Source organism: Lepisma saccharinum, chromosome 22 (genome assembly GCF_977018435.1).
Source record: "Lepisma saccharinum chromosome 22, izLepSacc3.1, whole genome shotgun sequence".
Lineage (NCBI taxonomy): Eukaryota > Metazoa > Arthropoda > Insecta > Zygentoma > Lepismatidae > Lepisma > Lepisma saccharinum.
Window position 1 is genome coordinate 32,053,357 of NC_139250.1, and position 18,453 is coordinate 32,071,809.

The window sequence follows — 18,453 nt, forward strand, 5'->3', positions numbered from 1 at the left end:
CTTCAATCATATGCACGAATTTACTAATAAATTTGTTTTAGAATATTTAAGAATTATATCAGGATATTAAAATAGATATTATGTTAACACAAAATATAATTTTTCATGCAAAACAAACAGACAGTTTGAATTTTGCATAATTTCTAGGATAATTAGTCTCTGTGAAAGTGTCGCTTGACATTTTTGCAGGCCCTGTGAAAGCCCAATATGCACTAAAAGTATCAGCTGGTATCGGTAGATGAATTATTAGCGATACATTCCGATACCGATACATCGGCTCAGCCCTAGTTAATAAGCAAGCGTTCTGGGACGAAAATGCCGACATCTGCACCATGTCACGTGATATCTCAGCTCAGAGCCAATAGGGGTGCATTGTACTTTTTCTCCATGTTTTAGTACAACATGTTAATTGAAAATTATCGCTGAACATAGGTCCTTGGACCTTCCCATGCCTTTTTAATAATTTTTCAAGAACTCCTTCACATCAATGTTCTTGTTTGCATAACAACTGTTGGATATTACAAAATAATATGCTAAATTACTATTAAAGTGTTTTTTTTATTCTTGCACTAACAAAGCTAGGATGAAATGTCACAGCAAGAATAAAAACAATTCTAATAGTAACATTTTCTGCATTATTTTCTACATTATTCAGGCTTTCCAAGAAGTTAAAAAGTCACAACAACGGTTAAATGGTAAAATATTTAAAATCTTAAAGTAGGAACATTTTACATTGGCAATGAACTGAGGAAAATTGTATGTAGGAAAGAGAACTCTTGTGTAGACATTATTTTAATATTTTCTTTATCGTGAAACAGTAGTCATGTGAACATTCAAGTGTTGATAAACTCTTCATCGAGCTAATTCAAATTGCAAATAATTTTATTTATAGAGATCTCTTAATTCATTTTACAGTTATTTCTCGCACCTTCTTTGTTCATAGTCTTGATATAAAATATATAACAATTTTAATTACAGACTTGATAACATGAATAAGTAAAAAAAATCACAAAAATATAAATGTGAAAAGATAACGATAAGCTGCTGTTTGGTAAACCTATTTGAAATGTACATTTGCATCAGTGGACACTTGCGCCCTTTACAATAACCTCGTTAACTCTACCCAACAAACTTTCTAACAAATCGAATGCATTAAGGGCACTGTTGACGACAGCGATTTGGTTTTCCGCTGGCAATTTTGGCAACTGGCTACCACCTACCGTCAACGAAACCTTACAGTCGCTCTTACCATCAGGACTTTTCTTTTCCTCCTGAATCTCTCTCAGCTTCAGCTGATAGTGGGCTCTGGACAAAGTAATGCCCGACTGCAGTGGCTTAAGAAACGACTCTTCGAATTTTGAGATGTGATCCCACACACCGGTTTTGTTATCGAAGTCTGCGAGTAACAGAAACCGAAACAAATTGAGCGAGCTGACGATTCGATCATTCTGATCTAGGAGGTCGCTCTCTGCACCTTTAGGAAGACTGCAAGCTTTCAAAATGAGAGAAAACAGCTTCTTCCCAGTGAAATATGAGCAAGGCTCAATGGATCTCAGCGTATTGTTAACAATATTCTTCAGCTCTACAATTAAGCAGCCTGCAACACCCGAATGGTCCACCCAGGAGAACATACTTGTTAGCGTTAGATACTTCCCTTTCGTGTCAAACATCTTAATGTACTGCTGGAGTATATTAAGTGCAACAGTCCTGAGTTCTTTCACTTCACAGTAAATCAAAGCGCCCACTAGTGCAAACACAAACTTCTTGCTTCCAAATTCGTAGCCTACAGACCCAACGTCAACCCTTTCCAAAACAGTATTTGTTAACTGCAAGCCTTTGCTAACAGCACATTCCTTCAATGTTTTCAGAAGCACAGATGACAAATACAGACATCTCTCTAGGATGTACATGTGATTGTAGACGAACGGAACTTCACAGATGCTTGCACCCTCGGAAAAGACTAAATAATACAGATTTGCTAAGCATATATCAGGAATGTCTTCGTCGTAGTCAATCCCATGAGTAGCATCCTGTAATGGTGGCGTTTCTGTCCCCTTACTGCTATCAGCCTCAGATTTCTTCAGTTCCAAGTCATTCAGAAAGCACACAATGTCGCCAACTACAAGTGTGATGTAATGAACTAAATACTCTGCAGTCACACGAATTGAGCTTTGGCACCCATCACATTCAAGATCAAGAAATGCCAACGGTCTTCCGAGTAGACGGACTAGAAAGTCTAGTAACACATCACGTTCACGGGTTCTATCCCTATCATCAGGGTTAACGTGCCTCAGAGAAGATTCATTCACGAACGGATCACAAAACGACACAATTTCCTTGTATACGTCACTTATTCTTATTACACAAGGGTCAAGGTCCATAAGCTTCCTTTCCTCTCCTTCCAGATTGTAACTCAAGGGTAATGGAAGAACCATAACGTACCCCAGCATAACGTTCAGGCACCATTGCAATGACTGACCTCTCCTTGTAGGTAATCTGAAAAGTACAGTTTGCATTGGCTTCAGCATGCTTTTGAAGGTCACATCATCGTGGATCATTTCAGCCTGTTCAATCAACTCCAACAATATCTCCTCAGGATTCCCTACTGTTGCAATGTGACTAACAATGTCTTCGCAACATTTGTACATTTCAGGATTCTCACTATAGAGCTTGTCACTCATGCATTTGCAAACAATTGGTACTATGTCCACACTGTATTTCTGAACGTTATTTTGAAATAGCTGTCCACAAATGAGGTCCCTTGCCTCATTTCCCTCCCGATTAACGAGATGTCTCTTCAATTCACTAAGAATGAAAGGAACACGATTTCCTTCAAGACGCGGGATTTCGCCCATTATGTCTTCAGGGTTTGAACTTCCACAAGATTCAACTGTTGAGCTTCAGCACCGGAAGAATTTCTTCTCAGCTGTAACAGAAAAGTATTTTTTAAAGAAAATCACAAGATAAAAGAATAACTTACACCACATACCAACATTTTCATGTAGGTTATGTTCATTTTATTTAAAATTAAGGTAGCAGTCACCCTGTCACAAACTGAATTTGAATTTTTGTTTTTATAAGGCTCAGTCAAATGAAAACAGGTCAGCATGCATAGATCTCAAGGTGCACACAAGGTGAGTAAACGGAGCAGAGAGAGATGTGGTTCGTTTTTTGACTGCTGAGGTGAAAAAATGTTCACATGTGTTGCAGTGGCATAAGATATTCCAAGATCAACGCATCATCCTTCTCCAAGATAAAGAGTTTTTGTTATAACAAACAAAAGATAAGTAATTACTTTTAATTTCAAATATACTTTACTAAGAATATTATCGAAAACACACACATATTAGTGTGGTTGTGAGTATTGAATGCATTCTCCCTCAAGAGATCATTTTTAACAAATCTACATCAATATGCACAATAAAAGTAAAACAAGAATGCAAGACAATCTAATTGATTTATATTAACATAATGCACAAACTAAACAAAAACTTACATATAATAAAACCACTTCAGATATTTCATAATTTATTAACATCTTTAACCAGTTAGTAAAGGAATTAGTTAGCTGCTTTACACTATCTGATATGTATGAAAGTAACAAATTAATTTCCTTTATGTAAATAATAATCATGATGATAATAATATATTTAATTGAGTAATTTATTTTTACTTTTATTAATAACATTACAAATATGTATATCGTAAAATGTACACATGTTTGTAGGGAGAACTTTCTCCCCTCACCAGTTTTCAATGATTTCGCACCCTGGTGCCACCTATGCCGCAGAATGTGCAACAGCTAAAGGAGACGAGGAGTTCTTGGGAAAAGTGTCGCAAGGACTAGAATTTTGATCGGATGTGTGTTGCATAACTGGTAGAAGCCACATTGTACACTTGTAGCCATTCATAGAAACTTGAAGTGTTACTGATTGATACACGACAAATATCATTGTTGCATTTCATGTAGTTTAGTCAAAATTTTTGTTTACTCTATTTTGATTCACACTGCATATAAAGCAAAAGAACACCCATATCTAGGGAGAACCTAAACTTTGGTGGCAAGATTGACATAACACTGGCAACTGGCTGGTACCTTCATTTTAACTTCTGACTACCTTTTCACCCTCTTTATCAATCTCTTTTTGATCATGTTTTAACCAAAGCCATATGATGTGAATGCTTGAGGAAGTAAGGTGTATGCAAAAAGATAGTGAAAATTAAATTATTGAAAAATAACAAAATTTAATTATCACCAGTGGCGTAATCTAAAAATTTGACTTGGTTCACTGCAACAATTCTTATTTATTGCATATTATTTAGACATAATAGAAATAAAACAACAATGCAGACATGCTAGTAAAACAAAAACAAAAGTTTTAAAACTGCTGATCACAACTACAATCACAGAAATAAAAACCCCAAAAAATCATGCGACACATTATTCAAATCCAACATCTTCATCTCTTAAAAAAAACATACTGTACATAATAGAAACTTCTACTCTTAATGCACGTTCAGTTTCTCCCAGAGTACTCAATACTGACTACATTACTATTTTAAATGTATTGTACAATGTCTGTCTCATTTCTCCTCATTGCCATTCCATCCTCACCTTCATTTTATTAGTAATGGGACAGATAACTCAGTCCTCTATCATTGGTATTAGTATGGTGTATCAGTTTCGTCAGTAATATTACCCCTTTAATATATTTATAAATAACCTGTAATTTAGTGCAATGTTCCACAACTGTGTAAAGCAAGTTCCTGAGCTTGTAATTTTCAGTACATTTTCTAGGATCTTCTTTTTGATGCAGAAATACTAAATATTTAGTGTCTTCACATACTTTGATAACTGGCAAATACATTTTCTTAGCCAAGCAATTTGTATCATTCTTTACTGTATAGAGCGATTCATTGAAGTGTAGACTGCTGCGTCGTGTTTCCTCTATCTGCAAGCGAAGCACTTGCGGCCATTTGGCGACATCGCAGAGTGTTGATGAAGCAAGCGCACAACAGTTTCCATAATTATTTTAAAAAGTGATTTACTTAACACAGTTATGAAAGGTGGTGCTCAAACTATTTACCTTCGATGCGCACACATTTTATACATCTTTATTAAGACAATCACTAACGTAAGCTGGTGAGGGGGTGCTAGAAACCAGTTCTTATGGAGGTCCTGAAAGTAGACAGGAGACTGTGAAGTGATAAGGGTCCTTGTTTTGTATTGTGTGGCCTGTTTATTAGTCTGGCAACTGTGAAGTGATACGGTTCTTGTTACGTATTGTGTTTTTTATAGTGTATCTAACTGCAAAGTGTGTCATGGTTCAGCAAATGTTTCCTACTGTACAGCGTGTATTTATTTATGATTCATATGTGTTAATCAGCACGTGAAGTTCAAACGTGATTTGAAACTACATTCCAGGGTGTAAAAGTTCCATGTCGTAAATAAATCACTATTTAAACTAGTTATGGAAGCGTGCGTGCCTGGTTCACGGACAGTCTACAGTGCCGACATATCGCTGTAAGCACCTCGTTTGCCAATAGCGCAAACATAGATGTGGTGGTCTACACTTCAATGCATCGCTCGGTATTTTTGTTATCTTACTACCTGTATCAAATTGTGATGGAAACAGATAACAATTATAAGAATGCCACAATGCCAGAGGTCCTGCGTTCGAATCCCAGCCAGGGCATGAGTGTTATCGGTGAGTGTCCCTTCATGAAAATCATCATATCATAGCTCATCCTCATCTTCGCGATTAGTAAAAAGTGGCAAAAAAAGTGAATTAAAATAAGCCATATCAATCAATCGAAAAGGAACTGCTCAGATTATATGTGTTTTAAAAGTCTCAGATTGCAAAGCAACGAGTTAGAATAATACGAACTAATGACTAGGGGTGTGCAGGACAGAACTTTTTTTCATCAGGATGGGAAATTTTTAAAAATTCAGACGTTCAGGATTGGAAAAATTTGCAATTTCCAGACAAAGACGAGAAATTTTCAGCTGTGGAAATCACGAATTTTACACGTCATTTTTCCTTAAGTTTTTTCCCCCTGAAATAAAAGCTAACAATTTCCGAAGAGTGTCAAGACACTTTCAATGCAGAAAACATCAAGAATTAACCACTTTTAAAAATGACCATTTGGAGGTTCCCGACTGCTCAAGATCCCGAAAAATCTGGAAATCATTTCGGAACGGGAATTTTTTTTTTACCGATCCCGGTACTGACTTTTCTGGATCCCGCACATCCCTACTAATGACTCAGTCGGGAAAGTAATAGTGTTCAGCTCCCAGATGCTAGGTGAGCATTGCTCGAATACTTAATGCGCCCCAAGTGATATGATGATTGTTATGTGTGGAAACATTCTCTATGCAGCACATTGGCTATGATCGATGCTATGCTTTTTCCAGAATAGGAGGACATTTACAGAATTCTAAAAAACCAATCCCGAGCAGGATTCGAACCCAGGACCCTTGGCGTCACAGCACGATGTGCTAACCATTCAGCCACAGGGTCCGGCAACTATTAACATTCTAAATTTCATTATTTTGGTTAGTCTTTTCATATTATTATTGCTATTACTTTTTCATTCATTGTTTCAGCTGACTTCATATATGTACTAAAAATGAATGTGATGAACATTAGATATCTATGTACATTAGTTTTTATATGTAATCCTTTTTTTCTTTCTTTATCTTTTTATTCAATTTATATTTTTATATTCAGTGTCCATCAAGCTTATAGGGGCTATCCATCTGAAGGAAGTGTCTTCGGGCAGACACCATAGTTGTAGCACAACAACTTCCGGTTCGTGGGCTTACAACATGGAGTTAAGATTGTACCATGTAGGAAAGGAAGGAATGGGTGTGTAGCAGTAGGATGTAAACTACAAGCAGGGTTAAATGATCTTGCACAGATCTCTCTTCATCCATTTCCTTGATATCTAGGGTGCAAAATTTATTGCGTTCAAGCTGTCAGGCATGAAAATTAGAAGCAGTAATCACAACGGATGTGCACGATTCCAAAAAGTCGGGACCAGGAAAGACTTCAGGAAAATCTAAATAGTAGTGTTAGTGGTTTATTCTCTACATATTTTTTTGAACTATAAGCATCCGAAATTTATTAAAAATAGCAGTTTTTATTCCAAAAATGCAAAAATCAATCATCACCTGAGGGCAAAATTGTGTGTATAATTAAAATTTTCAGTGTGGGCTATTTGAATATTTTCCATCCCGAAAATCTCCCAATTTAGTCGGGGAATAACAGTTTTTTTCCCATCTTGAACGGCAGGATTTTGAAAATTTCCTGTCCTGATTCCGTTCAAACCAAAAATTTTGCATCCCACACCCTCTAGTAACCACTTCATTAAAGGTAAAAATGAAATCATTCAAACCTAGATATTCTCTTTCTGTTTTAGTAATATGAGTGTTTTTTCATTTCAAAAGATGCTCGGTCATAGTCAGTTAGGTTACATGATACATTCTTCAAGAACACACGAATGGTATTAATTTTTTGTGTAACCAGAAAAAATATTTTTTTGTGTAATGAGAAAACTAAGTGTTCTTTTGCATATGGTAATTGCTGCAACATTGATAGAGAAGAGGTCCTAGGTTTGAACACTGGTAAGGCAATGGTGTATCATTGTGTTAGTCCCATCAATAATTTTGCCAGTTTATTATTCATCTTCATCGCCATGATTAACACAAATAGTACAAAACTGACTTATAATAACAATGAGCATTTTGTATTTCTGTGTTCCAACGGGAACAAAATCAGCAAATGTGCAGTACCGCATCCCACTGACTCGCTCTAATTGTAGAAAGAAGGAGAAACATCTTTCTCCACTTTCTTATATGTCCGTATATCATGCACTTTTTCACTTAAAACATAAATGTAGGCATCCAAAGAATTATATGCTTTACGTGCTTGCGCTGTGTAGGAAAAATTACGGTACCAGTGTGATCTCCACCGAACACCTCTCACTCGTTTATTTCATCATTTTTAACATTCGTACTTACCTATTCTGCATTGTGAAACATTCTTTAAGGTGGCATTTTGCTTTTTTCACGAAAATAATTTCAATTTTTCATATTAACAGTAATTATTGTTCTTCGTTTTTTCGCTTCCGTAACATACGATATGGCGGGTACAGCTTGAGTCGCATCGTGGATCATGTGGGTATGCAGTGTTTCCAACCTTCGTAACCGAAAAATTCCTGAATAGCCCCACAAACCATTGATGGATAGACCCAAAAACCATTGACGGATAGCCCCAAGAACCATTTACAGATAACCATTTCTGACAAGGTTAGGTTAGGCAAGCATAGTTAAAATCTTGTTCGTAAAACAATGTGATTGGAAGAAAATACCTCCACAAACTTTCAGAATGCTATAGAAACTTATTTTCCGTAAGTAGTTTCTTCAGTAAAAATGAAGAAATCCATTCGGCGGAGATCGCACTGTTACCAAAATTACTTTCTATAAAATATGTAGGCTACAAATATCGCCAAACGTAATGATGCTCAGCAAATGGATATCATCCTGGAATAATCCCGTATTACTTTCTAGTTGCTCATCCAATAGATGTAGAAAACCTCTATTTTGTCCAGATATCTCTTCTCCTCCTAGTCTTTAAGTGCTTTTATATGATTCATTTCATCTGATATACAAAATGAGAAGAAAGACCGAAAGTACATGCTTGAATTAGTCTTAAAGCCTACCCAGCGGCAGTGAACTGGAAGTTGCTGTTCTACAGTTCCACAATCGATTGTTCTTGTTTACTCATGGATAACCATTCATATTTTCCATTTTTACTTTGTAATCTCCCAGACAAGTGTCTGTTGTCAGAGTGGAAAACAAGCCCGCTCTAAAAAAAAGAGATGATATTATTATTAATACCACACCCCTCCCTCCCAAACACACACAGCATGTATGAAAATTATGATCCGGCCACACCATTTCTCCAGCTTTTTTCCCCCTGGACATGCCCCTGCTGCATTTATACTATATTATATAAAATTATGGAGAGGTGAACGGGCATAAAAAATTTTAAAAAAAGCTTGAATTCAAGCACACTAAACCAATCAAGGCAACAACAATAACAATATCCTTCTGACTAGACAGAATTCATCTTGCAACTTCCAGGTCGCCCTTCCTAATCAAGACAAGGAAGAAGTGACACAACAGCTTCCAAGCTCATCAGAAATTGGCAAGTGGAGAGTCGGATAAGTACGGGCCAGGACTTTTGGAAACTAGGATCAGTGCATGAACCTTCTGTGGCCACAGATCTAATACACACAACTATACAAGTAACTGTTGCAGCTGCACTTGCTGTGTCATGGGTGACTTGCCGCACCCATGCCATCGAAGTCTCAGGTCCAGGGAATCAGGGGAATCGCGCTTATGCCTGATTAGGTGAGTACGCTTTTGCTCATTCGTCTTCCTTCCCTCACTACTGAACTAAGGATGGCTATCTATGAACTGCAAAACCCAGTTTGACTAGCTTTTAATTGCTACGTCCCAAATGATATCCCTCGTATCTTGCTACACCTTGTCACCCAGCAATAAATACAGCATATCCTAAAATGATTATCAGGATTTCAAACAGTGATATATTGCAACAAAGGCAAATGCTTATATCGTACATGCACAATAAGAACAACTGTGGAAGGTTACTACTACTCTGAGTGCTATCATTTGTTTCCCACCAGTCACAGCGGTGTAGGTGTATTACAAGATGGCGACTCCAGTGCAGAAGTCCTTTTGTCTCATTGAATTTGCAAGGTGTGGTTCTGTTGTTTCAGTTCAGCGAGCTTTTCGATGGCGATTTAGAAGTGATCCTCTGTCCAATAACAACATCCGTCGATGGTTTAATAAGTTTCAAACAACTGGATGTGTCTGCAAACAGAAGAGTTCTGGATGTCCAAGTGTGTTGAACGAAAGCATCGAGTAGCATTGGACTACCGGATGGATGTGTTCCATCTTACAAAAGGTGCTCACATTGAACATTTAAGGTACACTATGTAAATTTGAGTTGTTTATTTCCACATAAACTTTGACCTTTTATATGAGGTGTTGCTAGAAAAAAAACTGATTGATGTTGCTGTCGACAAACGACAAGCGCATCAAGGTCAAGCGGTGCATGAGTGTATAATGTGATATCCTGCCTATCGACTGTGTGATTTTCCAGGGTGCGTGGTGCTCAGTGAACCGTACATCTTTGCTCAGTCGGAAAAATTTTAAGTGTGAAAGTGGAACAACATATCAATTTGAAGTTTCTTATAAAACTCGGAAAATCCGCCACATAAACTTATGGTTTGTTGAAGGAATTATACGGAGATGAGTGTTTATCACGCACGCAAGTGTTCGAGTGGTTTCAAAGGTTTAAAGAGGGCCGAGAAGTGATGGCGGACGACTCGCATCCTGGACGGCCTTGCTAGTCAAAAACGGAATCAAACATTGCAAATGTTGGTGAATTGATTCGAGAGGATCGTCGCTTGAGTATTCGAGCTATTGCAAAACAACCAACATTACATTAAGGTGCTGACGACCCTTCGTGAGCAAGTAAGAAGAAGACGACTTGATTTGTGGAAAAGCAAGTCATGGATTCTTCATCAGGGCAATGCTTCTGTCCACATGGCATTGTCAGTCAATGCTTTTTTGGCCAAGCATGGGATCCCAGTGTTAGAACATCCACCCAATTCACCGGATATCACTCCATGCCACTTTTTTTTTATTCCCAAAGGTCAAATCAGCACTGAAAGGAACCAGATTTACGACCATAGAATCTGTGAAAACAAAAGCAACGGAGGTCATGAACATGGTTTCAGAAAATGATTTCCAGCACTGCTTCCAGAAATGGAAGATTTGTATGGAGCGGTGTATCGATAGTGCAGGGGAGTACTTTGAAGGTGATAATGTTCGTATTGTAAAAAATAACCAATAAAAGATTTTGTAGCAACAGTTCGGTTTTTTTCTAGCCACACCTCGTATAAGGGAAATTAAAGACTATGAAATCCTGATTATCATTTTGGGACACGCTGTATATTAGAGACAGTCAATAATTATCTGCACTTTTCCTGTAATTTTTCTTAGATTGTCTGTATGGCTTCTGTGTGCAGATGTCAATCGAATGTGCATTAGTCATTGCTTTAATGCATGCTTGACCTTCATCACTCTTTCTTGTTGTTGCAAGGTAAACATGACCACGCCTCTCCATTTGCACCAAAGAACAGCAAGCAGTGATTCGTCTTTTGTGGCCTGAAGGTGTACCAGGGGCTAAAATTCATCGAAGACACCATCGATAGTCACTCATTCTTTTTGGTCAGGATCATGGCACTGACTTGCTCATTGTTGTCCTCAGTACTGGACGTGAATGTTTTTTCAAATCCTTCAACCATTTTAACACACTTCATCGTGGCACAGCACTTTTCCCATATGCAAGCCTTGATCAAAACAAAACACCACCTTTCAAGAGACGTAAGACTCCATGCCACATCTATGTGGAGCATGCGCAGTGTGGTCTGTGGTTCCATGAAACACAGTCCGTAGTTACCACTCAAAGGCGTTTCAGAAAACGTTCCACCTCAAGCAAACACGATGTTGACGAAAACACGAAATATGAAATAACATGCTGTAATGTTCATTTTTCATGTTTCTGAAAGGTGTGAGGTGCATTTTTCTACCCTGTTTTGTCACAAAATAATGCAAAATGAACTGCAAAATGCGAAATATACTCTTAACCTTCGAGCGGGCGCGCCTGCGCAAAATTTACGCCAAAAGTAATTTTCTTTAATTTTCTTGTGTTTCTTTTGAATTCGTCGACCTATGCTTTTTATGTATTCCTCAAAGAGGTATTTTGTGTTGCATATTAGCAGTCATTGTTACTAATCCATATGTTATACTCTGCCAATTGTTGTTTATTTCAGATCAGAACACCGTGTCGTAAAGTTTGCGCTGCGCGCCTGCTCCTGTTCTGTAATTATTTAGTCAGGTCATTTTTGAAAATGAGTCGACAAAACGTAGACGTTAGCGAAATTCAGCGTATCCTTCAAGTTTCTAGAATAGAATAGATTGATTGATTTTGATTTCGTTTTTGAGTACGCTTTATGGACAGAAAGGCTAATCGCGACTTGACTTACTTTGGTAGCTAGGCTCGTTCCCGGGATGTTTTGAGGGGACGGACATATCTGAAAATGTGAAAGTAAGTTCTTATTATTTGGTTTATTTTACTTAGTTTATACGAGATATAGTGTGTGTGGGGGGGGGGGTGTTTGTTTGTGTGTGTGTGTGTGTGTTGGTGTGTGTGTGTGTGTGTGTGTGAGGTGAGCGAAGGGGGAGGCGGGAGTGTGTACACAGGATATTGCCATAGACTGCCCATAATTTTTCATATGACTTAGAGAATTTTTACTCGACTCGGTCCCTCTTGAACTTGGAATGTAAAGTGTTTGTACATAGACTTGTAACATTTAGGTTTTCAGCAGGAATATCTGTCGTAAAAAGTACGACACGCGCCTGCTGATGAAAAGTGTGGTGCGCTATAAATATGTAATAAGTTACGTACTGTTTTTTCTTCTTTTTTTCAGCATTCTAACTTGCATTTCAATATGTTTCATTTATATTAACCTCAGATATGATATCAATGAATGTAGACCCAAAAACATTTACGTTTATATTATAAAAATCCTTTCTCATAATGAATGATACTAAATGACGTAAAAAATGCATCATGCGCCCGCTGGTGACACGATTATGAACGCGCCCGCTGGAAGGTTAAACACAAAATTTATCATTTATATACCGACACGACACATTCTGAAGTCGAAGTATGCTGTGAGTTATGTAATTCATGGAAAATTGATTAATTGTGCTTCTCAAAAGAAGCAAAAATGGACCGCTTTACACAGGAATAAACTTAAAACTCTGGTAACTACATAAATGTGCTATTAGAAGGGTTAAGTTTATCTTGTGTAATAATTGCAGTTAAATCAAATTTAGGATTATATTCACAATTTTAAAACCAAAATGTCATTTTATATAGCACTTTTGATGTGATTATTCACCGCTATAACACCAAAATTTTATTTTATTTACCGCTTTGGAACCCGAAATCAACTCTGTTTTTGTACTGAAATTTTGCTTTTTTATTTACCAAAAATATGTGCCTCTACCCTGGCATGATGGCTTTGTCAACACAGGCTGTAGCAGATCATGTAGTGGAAGCCAAGAGCGAGACTTATGTGCAAAGACCAAGAAAGTCTACATCCAGGGAAGCCATATCGAACATTTATAAGAAACTCATTATGTAGATTTTAATGCAGTAAATAAATTATGCAAGTATATTATACAAATGGAGTTATTTATTTTTATTTAATTTTAGGGTTGCACAAGAGGTCAAAGAAGATGATGAAAATACTGAAAATTGGTGTGGAAGTGAGTTTAAAGTTCAGAAGAAGTATCCGATTCATTTGAAAGACACAGAAATTACAAATTTGTGAGGATTAATGTAATGAAAAGAAGGTTGTGAAAGTGACCACACTCGTAAGTGGCTGTATTTGAGGATTTTCTTTGCATGGGAAACATTTCATACACATGAAAAGATTAAGAATAGTGTGGAAACACTATGGTAATCAAACATATTTAAAATGTGCAAATAGTAACAAAAGTTTGAAGTTTAGATTTACGTCCACTTTATGCACAGAGAGGCTAATTGGGACTGGACGTACAGCTTGACGTGGTTTTGAAACCACCATGTGCCTCTGCTAAGTATCAAACCCAGCATCCCATAATTACAAGGCAAGAGCATTATCACTATGCCATCGGGGAGGTCATTCTGTCAACAAAAAAGTGCAGTAAATATTTAGAAAATCTGTTTAGTGTGTGATGGCTGGTGTCACATAGTCTTTTACTTTGTGCTGTTTTCATTTCCTGATAAGACTATGTGTGTGTTCATAAACAGGTACAGAATTCCGCCAATGAAGAAATGCCCAGCATCACAATAATATGAATATGGAAATTATAAAAAAGGAACTTGGGCCTGTAACGAACAAAGACAAAGTGATAATTTTAATATTCTCCCTAACTGCGTAGTTCTAAAAGGAACTAATGCACATAGGTGACTTATGTTTTGCATGTGCACTAGCTTTGACATTTAATTTTCTGAATCAAGTTTTGGTGAATAAGAGCTTTCGTTAGCGTAATTTATTAAACAAGAATCTAGAGAGTTGTTTGTCAAATTCAACACCTATTCTCCATGACTGTAATATACTCTTATATCATACGGCTTGGACAACAGGAATAATTGGTTTGCTGTTACTCTACTCTGAAAAATTGCTATAACATATTGTAATACTAATAAATACTAAAACCATGTCTGTAAACTCCCTTCCACTTGATTAAGGTCCATCCTTTAACATCAGAGAAATAAAATAGTATTTTGTGTGAAACTTACTTCCTGTTACAATCTTGCACTTGCATGCTTTGATTTACTTTGATTTGAATTTTAAGTCCACCTTTATGCACAGAAGGCTAATCAGGACTGGACCTACAGTTTAAAGTGGGTTATAAACCACTATGCGCCTCCACCGGGTATCAAACCCGGGACCCTTTGAATGCAAGATGATGATGTTACATGCTTTCATGAGTAGATTTGGTGGGTAATGGTTCCCATTGTTTAACCCTACATCAGTCATGCCATATTGCTGACATACATGCACCCAATATTGTTTTCTACTTGGAAGCAATTAGGCATGCAGTATCTTCTCTCTTTGTCTGAATACAGACAACCACTGTCTCCTCGTGGTGACTCGGGGGTGAGTTTAGTAAGTTGTTTGTATCTGTCAGATACAGTGACCAATTTCAACAGCTTGCAGAATAAACTGTTTGGATCTGGAAAAACATGCTGAACTCATTCATTCCATGCTCTGCAGCAGTGACTGTAGCCCCGTCTAATTCGCTGCACTTTTAGACACTCTGTGTAGTGCAGATGTATTCCAGTGTCAGGGTGGTGCAAGGAAATGACATTCAACCAAGTAGAAAGCGGTGTTCAAGTTCAGAAGATTCAACAAATGCCTGTCTGCTGCTTTAAACGGTCATTTGATTAGTTAGCACTCACCATACAACAACGTTGGCATTTATTTTTCTTCCGTTTATTATGTGAATAATTTTCGCCTTATTTAAGTAATATTGAACTCACGCATGTTTCAACATTGCTGAAGGAGAAAAGTGTGAGAAAAAAGTATTTCATGCTGAGTCAGGATATTGCCTTTCGGTTAACATTTCTTGTGCATGATTGACTGCTGAAGTGGACAGGTTGATTTCGAACACAAAGAAAATATTTCTGAAATCTCCCTCTCGAACCCGAAAATTTCAGGAAGTTGCGATTGAGCTTAGTTTACCTCAGCAACCAGTCTTGACGAGATAGGGAACCTGGATATCAGCAGCTATATATTATGCTAACAACCTTCAAAAAATCAGTGAGGTGATCGATGCTCTTCCAGAAAATGAAGCGGCTTCAATTCGTGAAGTGAAAAAACTCCTGTGCTATTCAAGTTTACTTTTGCACATTATGGTGCATTGCCAGAGACAATTACAATTATAGCATCCATGAAAATCTTCGAGGAATCTTTGCAGCAGATGATGGAAGTGCCAGGAGAAAAGGGGTGAGCTGTTGCGGAAAAGTGCTAACGGGTAGTGAGTGCAAATGAGGACTTGAAACAATTGAAAACAATTTGTGATATTCTAAAAGGTGAAAATGCTGTTACCAAAATGAGTCCAGCTACATTAGCTTGTTATATGTATGCTCCAATAACTTCTGTCGAAGTAGAAAGATCATTTTCTATTATGAAAAACATTCTCTCTGACAGACGACTATCAATGAATGTTTAGAACTTAAAAAGCACCTTGTAGTTATGTGCAATCAAGACGGAGAAAATTGAAATGCTCTTCCCAATTTAGATTTTAACATTTTGCCAGAAATTATAGATAAAAGTAAGGGACTTCTAAATGTGCCTTTTTTTTCATTTTTAGTGCCTATTACCACATTATAAATGCCTTTTTGCCTGCCTATTTTAACGAAAATAAATGCCTGAACTTCCGGGCTCTAGTTATATCAGATTTGCAACTTGGGTATCTCCATGGATCTTGACATCATATTGCCGCAATATTTAATTACAACTGGCATAGTGATTCGTGATACATCAGCCCGACAGAAACAACTTATTGGAGCATTTTGGTAGCATCATTCAAACATGGATGACGTATATTGACGCCATAAAGGTGATTATTATTGCGAATTTGGGTGACAGAAATACATTTGTTGTTGAAAATTGTGTGTGTTCTATAGTATCCTACTTGACGTGTTCTTTACAATAGTAAACAAAAAGCAAATTGCTTCCCTTGTACTTAAAATTTTAAAAAAGTGGATGTGCAATCATTGTAATAGTGCCATTATACATTAAATATAGTAAGCCATATCAACAAATATTGGTAACTATTAGATAAACCGGAAACACATTTCTGGAAATTTACAGGAGAAAAGACGAGAAAGTACTTACGGAATTTAGTTATTGTGGACTTTCTGAAGCTGGGGAAAGTGTTTTTTCGAATCGTGCAACTTATTCGGCCTGTAAATAAGGTATTTTTCGACATTCATGTATCACCGTTGCACGATAGCTCATGCCACCATTACCGTCTACTACGTGAATCAAATGTTCCGTGCGTTCGATTACGTAACCTCCTGTCAGTGCAGCAACCACGCGGTAGTTTTACAAATTGACGTGTGAGCAGGATTTTTTTTCCCAATTTAATTTTCTGTTTGCCTAACCTAACTGAACCTAATCTAAACTTCCGTGAATGGTTTGTGGATTAATAACAATCATTTTTCGGTTAATAAGTGTTAGTGTAAAAACCACGTGGTAGTTTTACAAGATGACGTGTGAGCGGGTTTTCTTTTTCCAATTCAATTTTCTATGTTTGCCTAACCTAACTTAACCTAACCTTCCGTGAATGGTTTGTGGATCAATTTTCGCTTAAAAACCTTTTGTGAATAGTTTGTGCGGCATTTATCGGTTCATAAGTTTGGAAACACTGCACATCTGTTGACGATACTGCATATCAGCTGACGATAGACAACATGAGTCAAGATTTGCCCTCCGAATTAGCAACGACCAATAAATAATTATAATGTTAAAAATAAAGCTTTTTTTCATGGAAAAAAAAGTGATCCAAAGTTGAAAAATGTTCCGCTATGCATATGAGGTAAGTAGAAATGAATTTTATTTGAAAATAAACGAGTTAAATGTGTCTGCGGCTTATCTAACTGGTACCACAATAATAAACATAATGTTTAGCCTATAATTGCAACTTTCCTACGACAATTTACTTACTTCGTGCCGGTAGGTTAGGTTTTGTGACGGCATATTTCGTCGGAATACTTAAAAAAATACCAACCTGTGAAGCCTTCGTCTAGAAATTTTAGGTTCAACACTAACAACTGCACATCCTGATCACCGGTTCGTCAAGTAAGACCACACCTATAAATGTATCAAGTTCTACCTTGTTCTACATGTATCGTGTTCTCTGAATGTTCGCTCTTCGGATTGACATACGAACATCGACATGATTACAGGGAACGCTACCTGATGTGTGACTCCTGAAACTAAGCCTGGTTGTCATAGCTTCTTCTCTTCTTCTTCTTCTTCATGCCCCTCACCGCTTGAATGGTAGCAGTCTTGGGCAACGGTCGGAGAACATTGAGGGCTAGAAGTTCGCGCACTAATATAAACAGCACTATATTGGTTTACACTTCACTTCACTGGCACTATAATACAGTAATGATGAGGGATGGAATCAAAAGCGAAGGTCGCACTGTCGGACAAATCCATAGAGAATCCACATTATAGAGGGGGAAGGAGATGAAAGTAGAGTGGGCAAGGAGAAAGGGAAAGCAACCTTTTGTCGAAGGAGTCTGTGGAGGAGTGCCTGTCGTTGTGTGTTCCATAGCGGGCATTGGAAAAATAAGTGGGTGGGGGTTTGTTTATGTTCTCCGCAGGTACAATTGGGAGAAGGAGTTTGATGAATTCGTGCCAGATGCTCGTTTGTGGTCACGTGTCCCGTTCTAAGGCGTAGGATACAGGTGATCACTTCACGAGGCATTTTTAAATGATGAAACCAGGGTCGAATAGGGAGTTTATCATAGAACCATTTGTAAGTAGTGGTTTTTGCCAATGCGTCATAGACCCAATTTTCCCACTGAGAGTGAATTTTTTTTTTGACCCGTGGGAGAAGATCAGTATAGGCAAGTCGGATAGGAGAGGGGAGAGGAACGTCCACAGCTGTTTTGGCATAATGATCCACAAGGTCTTGATGAGGATTAAGATTGCTATGTGCTTTGACATAGGTAAACTGTACGCGTTGGGCTTTGTTTTGGAGGTGAAAATACTCTTGTAAAA

General features: G+C 37.5%; 1 protein-coding gene across 2 annotated transcripts; it reads right to left on the bottom strand.

Moving 5' to 3' along the window:
• Positions 1 to 776: 776 nt before the first annotated feature.
• LOC146004753 (glomulin) lies at positions 777 to 17,655 on the bottom strand. Of its 2 annotated transcripts, XM_083143728.1 has the most exons (3): positions 17,453 to 17,655; positions 8,725 to 8,870; positions 777 to 2,926 (listed from the first exon to the last, which is right to left on the bottom strand). In XM_083143728.1, the coding sequence occupies exon 3, from the start codon at positions 2,853 to 2,855 to the stop codon at positions 1,080 to 1,082; it is 1,776 nt and encodes a 591-aa protein (XP_082999854.1). In that variant the 5' UTR covers positions 2,856 to 2,926; positions 8,725 to 8,870; positions 17,453 to 17,655; the 3' UTR covers positions 777 to 1,079. The 2 variants fall into 2 exon arrangements, with proteins under 2 accessions (XP_082999854.1, XP_082999853.1); XM_083143727.1 differs by lacking the exon at positions 8,725 to 8,870.
• Positions 17,656 to 18,453: the final 798 nt, after the last annotated feature.